The 17,695-nt window shown below is 33.8% G+C and overlaps 1 protein-coding gene across 1 annotated transcript in view; it reads right to left on the reverse strand.

Annotated features, from left to right (window-relative positions):
* The window catches only part of LOC100368501 (exonuclease 1-like), a 76,223-nt gene that overhangs the window by 19,784 nt on the left and 38,744 nt on the right, over positions 1–17,695 (reverse strand). The window contains exons 7-10 of the mRNA XM_085507698.1: positions 16,814–17,001; positions 16,268–16,364; positions 14,588–14,783; positions 13,424–13,462 (exon numbers count right to left, since the gene is read on the reverse strand). Of these exons, the coding sequence (XP_085363824.1) occupies positions 13,424–13,462; positions 14,588–14,783; positions 16,268–16,364; positions 16,814–17,001 (520 nt within the window). The remainder of the gene's footprint in view (positions 1–13,423; positions 13,463–14,587; positions 14,784–16,267; positions 16,365–16,813; positions 17,002–17,695) is intronic.

A 17,695-nucleotide genomic window follows, 5' to 3' on the forward strand; every position in this document is an offset into this window, starting at 1 on the left:
GAATATGCAAACTTTGACAATTAGATGCTGGATATTTCACTTTGTTGGAATAGTTTTTTCTGAATTAAAATCAAGCAATAACAATTCTGATTGCAATGTTATAGTGTAATAACTGGGCACATTAAATTTATATGCAGTTGCTAACAATAATGGCTCATTGTGACACTTTGTTTTGCTTTACAAGTGTATCCATGTTTACAAGGCTTTCATGTTCAGTCTCACAATATGTCGCACAGAAAAATATTAACACAGATGAAAAAACTTTCTTTATTCAATCAGTAATTAGTTAATATTGAGTCATCTAAGTAATATGCAATTCTGGAGATACATGCAAGTATCAGATGTAGTTGTTGCTATGGTTACGTGTACAACTTTTGGCAGAGTTGATACCACTTCTGGTGTATAATACAAATAATCTTCTGTAATATAATGTATGGGATTGTAAATGTCACTAACTGCTGGTATTTAAATGATTACCACTTCACTTAGAATTGGTTTGTTTTAGTATAGTACAGAGATATTCAAACTGTAACGTTATATGTGATAGCATTGGATGTTTTGTTTTAGTATAGTACAGAGATATTCAAACTGTAACGTTATATGTGATAGCATTGGATGTTTTGTTTTAGTATAGTACAGAGATATTCAAACTGTAACGTTATATGTGATAGCATTGGATGTTTTGTTTTAGTATAGTACAGAGATATTCAAACTGTAACGTTATATGTGATAGCATTGGATGTTTTGTTTTAGTATAGTACAGAGATATTCAAACTGTAACGTTATATGTGATAGCATTGGATGTTTTGTTTTAGTATAGTACAGAGATATTCAAACTGTAACGTTATATGTGATAGCATTGGATGTTTTGTTTTAGTATAGTACAGAGATATTCAAACTGTAACGTTATATGTGATAGCATTGGATGTTTTGTTTTAGTATAGTACAGAGATATTCAAACTGTAACGTTATATGCGATAGCATTGGATGTTTTGTTTTAGTATAGTACAGAGATATTCAAACTGTAACGTTATATGTGATAGCATTGGATGTTTTGTTTTAGTATAGTACAGAGATATTCAAACTGTAACGTTATATGTGATAGCATTGGATGTTTTGTTTTAGTATAGTACAGAGATATTCAAACTGTAACGTTATATGTGATAGCATTGGATGTTTTGTTTTAGTATAGTACAGAGATATTCAAACTGTAACGTTATATGCGATAGCATTGGATGTTTTGTTTTAGTATAGTACAGAGATATTCAAACTGTAACGTTATATGTGATAGCATTGGATGTTTTGTTTTAGTATAGTACAGAGATATTCAAACTGTAACGTTATATGTGATAGCATTGGATGTTTTGTTTTAGTATAGTACAGAGATATTCAAACTGTAACGTTATATGTGATAGCATTGGATGTTTTGTTTTAGTATAGTACAGAGATATTCAAACTGTAACGTTATATGTGATAGCATTGGATGTTTTGTTTTAGTATAGTACAGAGATATTCAAACTGTAACGTTATATGTGATAGCATTGGATGTTTTGTTTTAGTATAGTACAGAGATATTCAAACTGTAACGTTATATGTGATAGCATTGGATGTTTTGTTTTAGTATAGTACAGAGATATTCAAACTGTAACGTTATATGTGATAGCATTGGATGTTTTGTTTTAGTATAGTACAGAGATATTCAAACTGTAACGTTATATGTGATAGCATTGGATGTTTTGTTTTAGTATAGTACAGAGATATTCAAACTGTAACGTTATATGTGATAGCATTGGATGTTTTGTTTTAGTATAGTACAGAGATATTCAAACTGTAACGTTATATGTGATAGCATTGGATGTTTTGTTTTAGTATAGTACAGAGATATTCAAACTGTAACGTTATATGTGATAGCATTGGATGTTTTGTTTTAGTATAGTACAGAGATATTCAAACTGTAACGTTATATGTGATAGCATTGGATGTTTTGTTTTAGTATAGTACAGAGATATTCAAACTGTAACGTTATATGTGATAGCATTGGATGTTTTGTTTTAGTATAGTACAGAGATATTCAAACTGTAACGTTATATGTGATAGCATTGGATGTTTTGTTTTAGTATAGTACAGAGATATTCAAACTGTAACGTTATATGTGATAGCATTGGATGTTTTGTTTTAGTATAGTACAGAGATATTCAAACTGTAACGTTATATGCGATAGCATTGGATGTTTTATTTCCAGTGTTTAAATGTCTGGTATTGCATACCAGATTGTTTGACTGTGTGTGGCCCGGACACAAGTTGGTACATGTAACCAAATGCAGCCTAGTATCCTGGAAATAATTATTGGAAGAAATACTCTTGTACAAGGACAAACAGGGAAAAAAATCTTCCAGCTCCAATAACCTTGAAAGAAAATTGAAAAAAAATCAATGAATAATAATGAAAACCCTACAACATACCATCTGATATGTGATGCATTCAATGACCAGACACAGTGGGAGTTTTCAGGACATCAAAAGAAATATTGCTAATTCACTAATTTGAGGGGAATTTATTGGGAATAATATAATGCTTCTTTTTTTTCAATTCTGTATCTGAGATGAAAGTGTCACCAATAGACCTAATAATTCGCTTTGCCACTATAAAATTGAACAAGTATGCAAGCTAATGTGCAAGATGGCAACCATATAAATTAGTGATCCCTTCATTGAGCACATATCGACACTAGAGACTTATTGCAGACATGATATACTTCAAATCGTCTTGAAATATCAAATGTATAAATAATTTTATGATCGCTGAAGAGGTGTCGCGTGTTCGCAAAATGTGTCCGTTTATGACTGATCGAAACAAACATTTCTGATTATTGGATACCAAGCACAGGCATTTGAATCAATGAATTTTACAGAAGAATATATTACAAAAATTTGAGTATATAATTTTCATAATCCAATTCATCAATTCAAGGGCCTGTGATTCTGAGAACAATGACAAGACCACACAGAGGTCACTATTTACCGGTAATTACAAGCATTTTTTTTACAAATAGAAACACATCACGGGATCCAAAGAAAATACTACACAGAACTTTACTAAATGCCTTATTAGTCCCCGTTCGGACGAAGTCTGAAAACGGGGACTTATAATTCGGTCTCCGTGCGTCCATCCGGAGTCATATCTCAGAATCCCTTGGACGGATTCTGTTCATTCTTTCTGGCAGCCATCATGCTTTTTGAAAATGTTGTATTTTGGACATGCTTTGTCAGTTTTCATTCAAACTTGGTACATAGGTCATACATGCTAGGATACATGTCCATGACAATTTCACAATTGGATCAAAGATGGCCGACTGGCAGCCATCTTGTTTTTTGAAAATGTTGTATTTTGGACATGCTTTGCGAGTTTTCATTCAAATTTAGTACATAGATCATACATGTTAGGATACATGTCCCCGACCGCCCGTCGGTGCGTCAGTCTGTCCAGAGTCATATTTCAGAATCCTGTGGACAGATTCAGTTCATTCTTTGCATGTGCCTAGTACTTTATGTGGGACATATGCACATGCAGTGGTTTAGCAATTCGATTCAAAATGGCCGACTGGCAGCCATCTTGTTTTTTGAAAATGTATTTTGGACATGCTTTGTCAGTTGTCATTCAAACTTGGTACATCGATTATACATGTTAGGATACATGTCCATGACGATTTATTTCGCAATTGGGTCAAAGATGGTCAACTGGCAGGCATCTTGTTTTTGTTTTTTTATGCGGTATCTTGGATGTGCTCTGTCAGTTTTCATTCAAATTTGGCACATACATGTACTTTATACATGTTAGGATGCATGTCCATGACAATTTGTTTCAAATTCTGGTCAAGGATGGCCGAAAGTCAGCCATCTGACTTTTTGGCCTTACTACTATATTTCCACAATTTATGTACCATTTTCATTCGTATTTGGCACATACATCATACATATCAGTGTGTTTCATAATCAGATCAATGATGGCCGAATAACGGCAGTTTTTATTTTTGGCCACGGAACACATGTTTTGATGTAAATAAACAATCTGTTGTATACGCCACTTGGAACTTTCAAAGACACACTCGCAACAACCCCTCTGCTTTAATATGACGAGCACAAAGAGAACTTTCAAAAATTTTGACAGGGACTGTGTCATTTTCAATGACTTGTTTTAGCTGTATTGTACATGTAATTATTGTGATGGCCTCTGGAATGTGGTCATGTGATCAAGTCAAGGTTATGACTTTAGGGACTAAGAACCCACATGTTAGGTATTGTGACCATTCTAGTTAGTAATGTCAGTTACGTTAAAATACGTTAATTATATATTGTTATAATTTGGCACAAGTATTAATTAACCCTGTGAATTTACTCTCGAGTGTATGTGAGATCATTTTAGCTTAGTGAATTTAATAATAACGCCAGTCGGTCATCATTGTTATTTACGAACAAGGTACTTTCACAAAACCAAACAAACATGTTTATTAATATTCACAAACATGTAAATGTAAGCAAATTTATAAATTATTTCAGCCTCAATCATGTCTCGAAAAATAATTATTTTGTAAATTGATAGACTTGTAGTGAGATTATGAAAAATGCAGGAATAACATAATACTGTATGTGTACCAGCTCCGAATAGCTGGTTTAATGAAGAATTGAACTATTCAAATACGAAACCAACATTAGCGTCACAAAACTGAGTTAATCTACTAACCAAAAATCATTGAAATCTTCAGGTCATCATAAACCCAACCGCGTAGCAAGTAGAAGTCAATTGATTCAGACATCAATGTGGCACACATGTTCCTACGAACTTGCCGCATTGGTGGTATTGACCTGGCATGCACCATTGCAATATATTTCTTCACAAACAGCACAGACACAGAAACAGATGATGGCCCAGATATGAGGTAAAAGATAATGTCATAATACATTTAACAACACACTTGTATTTTTCATTTTATATATATTCTATCATTTGTATATATGGGTGATGGTCTGGACTTATTTTGAGAGGGAGGGGTGGAATGGGTGTCATTTATATTGAAACAAACTGATGTGCATCATCAACCAAATATATTGAATATCACATTCTTGTCTGTTGTTGAGAAGTTGACCAATTTAATATGAGCAATTTTCGAGAATTCTAACTTGAAAAATTACTCTCCAGATGCCATGTACACTCACAGGCCATAAAAATGAGAAACAGCTGAATGAGCATATGTTTTCCATTATGTCTTGCCTTTTGAACCAAATTTGAACAAAATCTGTAAAAGCATATCTATCGCTGATATTACCCTAAAAACTATCAGGTTTGTGCAGTGTCCTATGACATATATGTACCAAGTTTCATTTAAATGTGATGATTACTACTTGAAATATTAAAAGCTGAAAATTAATTAATTATGCAAATTAGGTAATTAATATGTACTGATATTACCCTAAAAACTACCAGGTCTGTGCAGTGTCCTATGACATATGTACCAAGTTTTATTGAAATGTGATGATTAGTACTTGAGATATCAGTGGAAAGGCCGGAAATTGATTAATCATTATGCAAATTAGGTAATTAATACATGTATGCACAGATTTATACCCAAAATTAATCGAATCTGTTTAGTTCACGTATGTATATGCCAAGTTTCATCAAAATCCAATGAGTGGTTCTTTAGATACGAGTGGAACAGTCATGAAACAGCTAAAAATCAGCTAATTATCATGCAAATTAGGTAATTAATATGCATGGTTTTACCAAAACCTAATCATACATACATACACACACGCATACATACAGACACACTAACTGCAAAGACTTCCATTGTGTGCTTTGCACACAGGAGTCAAAAATAAAACGATGTGCGTCCAGGAATGGTGAAAATGTGTGAAAATGTGTGATTTTGATACATTTTTGGCCTCAAAGTCTGACAAGATGTATGTGTAAAGTTTTAACTTTATCAGTCTAGGAATGTTGGATATATGGATTCTTTAAAACAAAATGGCTACCAGTTGGCCATTTTGAACAAGATCCAAAAAATAACAAGACATGAATGTCAGTCCTCGATATTTGATTATAAAATACTCAAGTTAAAAAAATACATGGAACATCTGCAAACATGTGAATCAATATGTACTCTATGTGGGTAAATTCATCATAAAGTGATTTCCTATAATCTAGTTTTGTACTGATAACTGAAAACTTCCATTGACCCAAGTCTAAAATCTTGCAGTACACAAGTGCAACCAAACTACGTCTCATACATGTATAAATGCTCAAGAATCTGCATTCATAAATCTGAGTAAACCTTGATGTACCCTTAATAACAACTTGACTTCTTTCTTAATTCAGGTCTTTGCATATTACCAGGAGCTGGTTTTCAGTATCACCACTATGCAACAGAATCATTCTCACATTCTAAAAATACCATTTTTTAGTAATTCAGTATGATTTATTATTTAAAATGTATTCACTGTACATACAATAACATCTGTTAATTAACAATTGTAAATACAAAGACCTATTCAGAGCAAGTAATAGGCAAGCCAGTATCATTAAGGGTTGGTCGGCTAAAAATCTTCAATGGAGTACCGATAATAATAGTAATTGTACCCAACTTATTTGGATGCACATAAACAGTATACAACGGCGTAACAGAATACAGCGTTTTATTAATGCATGTCGTAGACAGCGAACCAAATTTATTTTGTCTACGATTGGAACTGCTGTACGCTCTACTACAGCGGCTCGATCAGTGTGTACACTGAGCTCGGTTGCCATTTTGGGAATGAGAAAGTTGGATATATTTGATCACGTGCATAATTGTTCACACCCAAAGGTCGCTGCAGAGGGCGCTTAGCCCTGGGCTAAGCGTTCGTGCACACTTCGTTAGCCTGTGCTAAGGGTCTAGACCGCGTCATAAATTTGGATCAGATTTAACCCGTACTTTGCATTGTTTAGCACGGGCTAAGGAATTTGACCTCTTAGCCCATGCTAAGGAGCTGTGCATGAACGCAACTAATATCAAAGGGTATATAACACTGTAAACCATTTAATTCTCACTACTAGAAATGTTCAGGATTTTATAGCATTTGTGTACGATAACGTTTTAATATAGTCACTGACACTATGTTGTAGGAAGCCAGAGAATTTAAACTGCCACAAAATTTTGCAATTTCCACAGATGTATGTAATATGTTACAGCACCACTGTAAAAAATAAAAAAAATTGATAGTTAAAAATAAGTATAATCAATATAGTTTTGAAAGAACACATATGGGTACATACATGAAAGACATTTCACATTAGTATTTAACAATTCCACAGCACTTATAAATATAGATAAAGATTTTTTGAGAAACAAAAACAAGAAATGTTTTCTCATTATATCTCTAAGCTTAGCTTAGTGACACTAGATAAAAAAAGTGATAATTATTGATATTACCGGTAATCCTAGTATTGTTGAAACATTTGACCAAATTTAGTTTAGTCAGTTTTCAATGTGAATACATTATCTTCTGATCATATTTTTCTATTTCTAGTGTTGTCCCCGGGAAATTTCTCAGGAGTGCGGATAATTTGCATACAAATTAATATAATGTATAGTTAATTTTTTTTTAAATAACCAAGACTTACTGTATACAGTGAAACACATTTAGTTAAAATGGGATATATTGCCAAAAATATATAAGTTAATATTGTTAATTGGTTACAATTATATACAATTCATATTTTGAGTTTTGAAAAAAAAATTACAACTGAAATCATCATTAAAATTGATAATTTTTTTCTTGCTGAATTAATAAATAGACCATCTAAAATTTCATTACCATGTCACCCAGTGTCATCTTTCTCAAAAAAAATCAACAAATGACAATTTTGCCAAACTTTAGCGTCCTTTTCCCAATCGCGTGACCACCGATGGCAAACTTCCTGTTTATCTCAAAGTGACCACCGACCTTCTTTGTTGGCGCAAATTGTTTCGACTTTTAAACATGGCACATTTCATTACTGCAAGCAATAACAAAATGCAATCCCAAACCATGCTGTAGTATTTCTACTATACTGAGGGAGCCGTTTGTACATTGTTCGCACGCAGCTGTTTCCGCGATTTATTCGTTTATAATGTCCAAGTCAACAATTCTAATTGTGCCGGTCATGGTGTCAAGTTCAGCGTCGCCATCCTCATCTGTTTCACAAATTGTAACTTTCAATGCCGATATACACCGACATTTTCTTCAGGTTGCAAAGATTGCGGGTTTTTCATTGTATCGCCTTCAATCTCCGAAAAGTTGCTACTTTCTCGATCGGCCGATTGAATAAATTGTCGCATACTTTCTCGGCGAAATCACTTTACATACTGTCGACGTTCTTCTCCAAACTTCTTTGGATTCGTTTTCTTTCGTCCCGTTTCATGGTCAATTGGAAGACTTTAGTGTTGAGCGAAATTAAATTTGTAGATGATGATCGTAAATAGAATGTGTGTATCACTGATGCGTAACTTGTACTGAATGTGAGAGACTGTTTATATTTGCTATGGGTGGTGACTATTATGCAAATTAGCTGTCTGTTAGGTCTTTGGTTGTTTAATTAAAACATGGGATTCAAAACAAAGCCATGTGCTTTTGTTTTTAATTAATAAAAATGGGTTTTTACACCCTATAAAAACACCCAATTGAATTTTTTTCCTACTGAGTGTTTGCTCCTTGTACCGGTAGTTCAGCATTGAAAAATACAAAAAAGTCGAATTTTGGGTTTCAAAGCAAAAAAACCTATACAGCATCCTTAATGAATCTGGTATGCCTAATACAATTATTTTTTTTTCAATTTTATTAGTAACGTTAAGTAGTTTCAAATAAAAATGCACACAACTGCATTGCTTAATAGCAAATAATCGCGGTAGTGCAATTCAGTTATATATTTCAAAGTTGTTGATTATTACCTAGTAGTGTTTATATTAACATACAAAAAATACAATGACAACGGTAAATTTTAAGCATCAGGAATGATTGAAATGTCCGAAAAAATGCCAAAATATATGTAAAAAAAAATAAGGCACAAGCAAAAGCCTGCCATTCATAACCGATCCATGAACCCATGCGTGATTATGTTAGGAAAATTAAGTCATTTGATTGGACACGCCAGAGAGCTGGCGTCACCAGCGCTGATTCACCAGGAGTCAAGAACAAGAGGTCTATATTGGTTGACACATTTTCAAAAAGTTTTATTCCAATGTTGAGAATTGTTTGTGGAATGAAATGTCTAAATATTTGTGCAAACCATGTTTCAGTAAACTGACAAAACTGTCGAAACTGATAACATATCGACTTGCCCGATCCTGTTTCGTTGCAACAAACTCACAGTTTCCCTCAGATACAGCACTAAGCACTTTCTTTTGGTGGTCAGTAAGCTCGTTCAAAGAGCAAAAACTAGCAACATGTTAATTTCTATATTCCAAGATTTTTATTTTACCAAGTAATGTGTTGTTTCTGTCATAAGTTTTGATTGGGTAATGCAAATGAGCCCAAGTGAATCTTATAATCGCTTGAAAGTGTGCGACATACAGTGAAAATCTTGGTGAAATCTGCCAAGGATCAATGTTGAGACTTTGGCCGAATAAATATTCCTTCGCTGGTGAAGATGGGTAGAATCCAGTACTAGGAAAACAAAATAAAGTGAGGACTGCCGTTTACCGGCCATACACTGAAGTTACACGCCGTGTTATTATCTTAATGTGTTGTGTTGTCACTGTACATCCGCCATGTTGATTCCCACAAGATTAAGTGCTTGACTTTACAAACTTAACCAAAAAATGTGTTCTATGAATTTATGAACTGACATGGGCACAAAACTGACTGTACTTGTTGAGGACAAAATGTACCAGTTCACTCCATGGCTAAACATATTTTACTGACTATGCCAAATATATATATATAACGTAAGTAATTTATCCTAAGAAGCTGCTCATTAAAATTCTAGTGCATTTTTTCCCTGTTCTGTTTCAAACATTAATTCACCATATATATCACAATAGAGAGGGTCTATGGTATCACTTGATTCACATTTAATGACAAAATATAACAAACTATCAAAATATAAGTTGTGGGAAACTAATCATTATTACCAATCACAGAAATAAATAAATATAATTTTCATCACACTTATAAATAACACAATGTAAATGCATTTGTTTTACAAATCTAAGTTGTTGTTTTTTTATTATCATTTACATTACTTGGAAAGAAAAAAATTGCTGCTGGAATTCTTAATAACGCTTCAAAATATAACACTCCTTATGAACATGGAGCTCCATAGTATGCATCTTATTTTTTTTTTTCGACTGAAACCAGACTGAAACAGCATTGTAAGAAAAACCTAGGTTTGTCTTCTTTGTTCTCTGTTTGTTTTCAGTGGGCGTTAATGGGCAGTTAATCCGGAGGTTAGACTCCAAACTGGGTCCGAAAAAAAAAACCTTAGGAAAAAAAAAACCAGAGGAAAAAAAACCCTAGGAAAAACCCCCATAGTAAAAAACAATTGTTTTTTATCACCGATGCTTGCACATTGTCAGTATTTTGCTTGCACGTCAGTATTTACATGTAAAATAAATGGCAACACATTTTCTGCTATTATTTTTAGAGTATGTTAATGGTCTCATGGGGGATATGGTAACCTTTGATCTTAGGTGTGATCAACAGGTGTTAATTTGTGTCAATCATATAGTTAATAGAGTGGCATCCTTTGATCTTGTTTATTGTAGGCATGCCCATTGTTTCGAGGTGTTTTTGCTAACTTGCTTATTGTTTAAAGGTGTTTAATTGTATATTGGTAGTGGGTGCCTTTGATCTTTCCCTATATAAGCAGATCACTTGCACTTTGGCAGGTCAAACCTCAGACTAGTATTACTCAGACTAGTATTACTAGTCTGAGGTCAAACTAAATGAACAAGACTGATGAATCAGTGCCTGTTATCAGGCAGACAATTTCGGTCGACACAAAATCATCCAGGACATGTACACTTGTTCCCTGCATTTTGTGGGAGGAAAGGGTCCTATGTTGTTGCATCCAGACCCGATACCAGCGACTGTGAGAGGTGTTGAATGCCATATATTCGAGTCATTAGTATCATTAGTATCCAGATGAAAACCAGGATTTAAATGCGAATAGCTATGCATTTAATGATAACAATATTGCCACAAAGTTAGGGAATACCCCTCCTGACAAAGAGCTAAGCCTGAATGTTGGCAAGTGAATTAATTCTATTACTAAGTGCAGAATTAAATTGTAATATTTAATACTTGTACAATTTAATACTCATACGACCATGTTTTAATATTTTTATTTAACTTTCCTTCTATGTCGAAAAGTTATGAATTTTTAAGCTATGTATTTTTAAAGCATGCTTGTTGTTTACATTATTGACAGTTTCCTGTTATTTGTATAGATGCTTGTGCCTATCATGCAGTGTCTACAGATTGTTGTTATCCATGTGAACTAATGTGTGAATCATGCAATATTGGCAGTTTCCCCTTATTTGTTAGGAACCTCAAAGGCTGTTCACGCTAGTAATGGTGAAAGTAGCAGTAATGTGAAATATGTGCCTTTGACATGCAATGCCAGTACACAGACAGATGTTACATTTGAACAAGTCCGTCGCCAAACAACTTGAAATCCTAGCACGATTTGTAGGCCCGAGCTTCTTCCAGTAATAGTCGGATCGATAACACATTAAAACACCGAATTTTGGAACATTCCTGAAATTACTAGAGTAGCCCGGTAATTTCAAAGGATCAGTGAAATTGCAACCAAGTTTGCTGAGTCTTGAAGCGACGTCATTTTATGGGATCATAGCCTAAAAAATCAAGGTCTTCCTCGAGCACCAAATCGTACACAGGTAGCTATTTTGATTCAAAGGTTGACCTGTATCACATGACTAGCAACTGGTTGCTAGGCAAATTAAACGGTCTCGCAAGACCTCGACCGAAGCGGAAAATAGCCTATTCAAACATGTGTTGAGTGACGACCCCTCTGGTTTAAGACATAGATCACAAGTGATAGCATGTCCAAGTTATCACATTCTAAACAACCAAGATGGCCGCCAGTCGGCCATATTTGATAAAATTGCAAATTGAAATGTACATGTATCCGTTTATGACATGCTCAATATCAATGAAAATAATACATGGCTGACAGAGATTTAGTAATATGGCCAAAAATAAAAACAGCTGTTATTCAGCCATCTTTGATCTGATTATGAAACAAAGTGACATGTATGATGTATGTGCCAAATACAAATGAAAATGGTACATAAATCGTGGAAATATAGTAGTAAGACCAAAAAGTCAGATTGTGGTTGGATATCACAATAGAAGACAGGATACAAAACTTAACGAGCCTGGTAGTGTATACACACTACACAGTTATGGGATAAAGTGACAGCTAGACGATATACCGGTACTTAAGCTACGGATAGTATTTATTCTGGAGAACATAACATGTATCATCGAGAGTTTGGTAACAACTAGTAATTACAAAGAAATCACAGTATTTATAAACCGCCAAGGATTCACACCGTGTAAACAAATTTTGGAGCTGATTATATAATTACGAGTGTTTCCTATTACGTTAGTATAAGTGGCCTTGATCATTAAAATGGCTTAAAGCAGTCAAGGTTGTGCTAGTTTCCCATAGCTTTACATGCAATATCAAACAGAAACACATTGAACTAACACTAAAAGGATGTGTATATATGCGAAAAGAATACAAGTAAATACAGATCAATAACTGTGACTAAATGTTCCCGATACAGATGGCTGTCAATAAGACATCCTTGATCCAATTTTGAAACAAATTGTCATGAACATGTATCATAACATGTATAAAGTATATGCCAAATTTGAATGAAAACTGACAAAGCATGTCAAAGACACCACATTTAAAAAAACAAAACAAGATACCTGATAGTCGCCCATCTTTGATCCAATTGCAAAAGAAATTGTCATGGACATGTATCCTAACATGTATAATCTATTCTATGTACCAAGTTTGAATGAAAACTGACAAAGCATGTCCAAAATACAACATTTTCAAAAAACAAGATGGCTACCAGTCGGCCATTTTGAATCGAATCGCTAAACCACTGCATGTGCATATGTGCCACATAAAGTACTAGGCACATGCAAAGAATGAACAGAATCGGGCGAAAGGACTTCGTCTGAACGGGAACTAATAATTTGACAGGGTATTCAAGGCTATTTACAAACTATAGTTTCGTAGATTGAAGACGATTGTTTGTTTCACAAGAATATAAAGCTGGCAATCAACCTAATATGCACATTGGTACGTAACAGGAGGTACACCAATCCCACCCCAATACATTCAATTTCACTGAAAATGGAGAACCTACCTTTGCAAACACGTCTCTTGTGCCACCTTCTTGAAGTTCCTGCAATCAAATAAGGTTACTAGTTCTTCTAGTAACTATTGAATAAAACCACACTGAGCCAAACAAAATATATCAGTACTATAATTGCACTGCCGAATGGAGAAATCACATGCTGTAAAACAGCATTACAGATCTAATCTACTGTAAAATACTTTATTTCGTCTGGAATTAATATTCACTGAAAAGACTTTTGTGCATTTTGTATAGAATATATTTTCATAGATTTGGACGAGTTGAAAGTAAAATATAGGAAAAAAGGATTTTATTTTAACTGAATCATTCCTTCAGCGAAAATAGCAAAAAAAAGTTGCAAGTGAAAATAAAGTATTTTACAGTAATTTATTCTGAGCAAGCGTAATTGTTCTGTCAATGATGTTGGGAGAGGTATTTTTGATAAAAATCTTGAAAATGACCCACTTAGGATATTCAGATCTGGAAAAAAATGTGTGTGCTTAGTCAGCAGATTATTGATATCTACTGCAGAATTTCTGAGAAAATGTTGGAGACGGAAAATTTAAGTTAAAAACGAAACCTGAAATTTTTCAGGCTGCAAGGACTAAAAAAGATGTGCATTCGATACGATGCATGATATAATAATAATAATAATAATAATAATAATAATAAATCTTATATAGCATATAACAAAGGTTAAATGGGAACCGTTCAATCTCATGGATTGCACCAAGTGCTCATGGGTAATTAACTCCGGCCTCTTCTGTCCACAAAGTAAATGAATGCACATCTTTCCCCCTGTCCTGCTAATCCCACAAAACAGCTGATATAAAAGTCCTTTGAATGGATTACAATATGCTTGTTTTAATATAACAATAGAATTTCAAACCAAGTACAAGTTGGTCTTTTTGGGCATTTGAGTCAAACACAGAGCTCGCTCCATATGCCATGATTTGAAACATTGCGCGCTCTGTAAATATGACGTGGAACTACACTAATTCAAGCGCTTTAAGATACTGAAAAATACTATTTGATGTAGATATAGACTGACAGATGCACACTCTCACAGAGGGCAATCCATAAGTCCTCCTTTTCAGTCTATGTTCGAACCAGAACTAAGAATCTTTACAGCCCATTATCAGGAATTGTGATACAATAATAATAACGACAAACCTGTTTGAAATGGTAACTTCTTTATTTTAATAGTCTTAGTTTGTTTCCAGATTGGTGTTTTCGTGGTGATGTCTTTACCGACTGTAGACAGTCTTTCCTTGTTATGTTTTATTTCACTTGAGTTTCCATTTGATAGCGGTCGATAGTCTTTATGCCAAATACTCAACAGATAACGAGGTGTATTCTTCTTAATGGGCTGAAATGACATAAAACTGGTTTTCGTACGAAACAATACTGACTTTAAAATAATCATTTGTTGTACAGCGTAAACTAATCATTTGTTGTCAAACAGACATGATTTATGCACAAGGTTTGACGCTTCAAGTCTATAAGGTCATTGTGCTTTGTGAACTACAAAGCATACTTGCATATCACTACAGATGTTTCAACAAAACATGAACTTAAATCAATTTGTATTAGGATACTGATGTACACGCATATACATAGTATAATTCAGTTAGTGAACCAAACGTTTGTTTAACTGTTAAATTTTCAACTTTACTCAAGAATAAAATTGAATAAATTTATTTTACAACTAATTTTTCTTTTGATCCACAAACAGTAAAAGCCTGATTCTCATTAGTAATTCACTCACAAGTCAAAAGGCCGAAAACATAAACAAAAAGCAGCCTGTCCGCCGAGATATCATTAGAAAATGAACAATATGTATAGTATCAAAGCAATCAGACTTGCTGTTTTCAACAAGAATTCGAAAATATCACTTTTCACCAAAAATGACAAAAATATTTATTAAAATTAGAGAATTAAAGATATCCTCACAAAATGAACAAATCTGAGAGATGTACACATGTACCGGTAGTACCTATATATGTAATATCAAAGCAATCAGACTTGTGGTTTTTAACAAGAAGTCGAAAATATAAATTTTTACCAAAAATGACAAAAATATTCATCAAAATTAGAGAATTAAAGATATCATTACAAAATGAACAAATCTGAGAGAGGTCCACATTTAGTATCTATATATGTAGTATCAAAGCAATCGAACCTGCGGTTTTTAACAAGAAGTCGAAAATATCAATTTTACCAAAAATTACAAAAATATTCACCAAAATTAGAGAATTAAATATATCATCATAAAATGAACAAATCTAAGAGAGGTCTACCCAAGGTACATATACACCAAGTATCAAAGCATTCAGGCTTATAGTTTTCAAGAAGTCGAAAAAGTAAAACGAACGACGACAAACAATCACTCATATGATAAGCTCCGCTTGACAGCAGAGCTAAAAACATATATACATGTATACTGGTAGGCCTTTAACATCAGTGTATTACATGAGTAAATAATTGTCCAAATGCAAGTGTAAATCAAAGTTTAAATATGCATTGCAATTTTCCCCATCTGAATTAGAGTTGAAAGGGCAGACAGTCTGTTAATTTACATGTACAAATATAACTTGGTGCCTGGACACATATGGAATGCTTTTGAATAATGCAAGTGTAAAATTGTTAACTTGACAATAGGAGTTAACAATCAGAGCTATAACCAGAACTAGCATTTGAAATTACATATGTCCATGTAGACCTGTACAAATTGGAAGCAATAGACATGATATTTAATTTACCAACTAATCTTGACTTAATAGCTGTGCCAATATATAACAAATGGATATACCATTGCCACTTCAAGCTACCCTACATTTCACACCCAGTTACCTTATGAAAGTCAGGTTTATAATCATCTTGTATTTGCATAGATTGGATATTTATATTTCCCAATGCTAACTGCAATGCCTTGTTGTCATCTACAAATCTGATTAAAAGCTTTAGTTAAGAAATAAGTACATTCAAGTGGGTTGATTGGTTGTTTGGCCAAATAAAATAAGTGTTTTGTACAGCAGGTGGTGTATAGGATTAAGTTTATTTTTTCATAGTAATTACATTGTTGTGAAGATGAACAAAATATATACGTAATTAGACATTAAGGTTTGCAGAATTTGTCTAGCATGCAAATAGAAATACGAATAAGCCCCTGTTCAGTCATCACTTTCCAGTTTGGCTAAAAAAATCTAGGTCAAGTTCATCGTAAAAAAACACTTACTTTATTTTGCCTGGAGATTGGCACAAGAATGAAAGAAAACCAACGTTATGAAAGGAAATAATGAATGCAGGGCACAGGGACATGCTAAACTCTGAGATGAATGTATTGAGAATATGTATGTATAACACACTGTTACTTTCCATATATGCTCAAAAGGATACTTTCCAGCGTACTGCATCTCCTTTGGGTCAATATCATCAGGATATGGGGTTAGAGGAAGTGATTTTCTCTTGATAGGATCAAACACTATTTGATGTAGAAATGTATTGTTAGCTTGGATGAATCCTTGGATATATTCTGGGGGAACCACTATATTACTCTTTAAATAGTGACCAAATCTTTTCAAAACCTAAAAGATATAGAAAATATATAATTTGTTAATCTTAACTATACCAAATGTTGTTGGTATAGACTTTAGAAAGATCATAGAAAGCCAAGGTCCATGGTACCAAAGTGCAATGTTAAATCTTATTTTATTATCACTACCTTATACTAAAATATGTTAATTAGAGTACCAGTAACAAATTCCCACTTCCGGTCCGGTTAGACTTAAAATACACCACGAATATTCACTTTTGAGATATAACTTTTGGTACATGTATGTGTTGGTTCTTGGATATTTCAGCTTTGTCGCCCTGTACTTCATTTAGTAATTCAAACTTCCCAAATTGCATAAAATGAATACTTTCGCGATTTCGACACTGAAAATGCCTTGGCTTAATTATTTGCTGAGACACGGCGGCTTAGGTAGGTGCTCTGTAACTTGCAGCACATGAACCGAAAAGCATTAGGTAATCAAACAAAAACGACGTTGTACTAAAGTACATAAACCACATTCAAGGTAAAAACGATTTGCTCCCTCGCTTATTGTGACACCCTCAAATCAACTGATTTCCATTCCCCTCAAAAGTCAACAATGATATAGTCCCCTATTTTATGTTACGACTCGATACGGTCATTTATGATTCACGTGTTATATGCCTTCAATTACGTTTTTGTGGCTGTCACTGTCTTCTTCCGAGTCTTGCCGAAAACGTTTTGGT

The sequence above is a fragment of the Saccoglossus kowalevskii genome, chromosome 2, assembly GCF_978046115.1.
Source record: "Saccoglossus kowalevskii chromosome 2, keSacKowa6.1, whole genome shotgun sequence".
NCBI lineage: Eukaryota > Metazoa > Hemichordata > Enteropneusta > Harrimaniidae > Saccoglossus > Saccoglossus kowalevskii.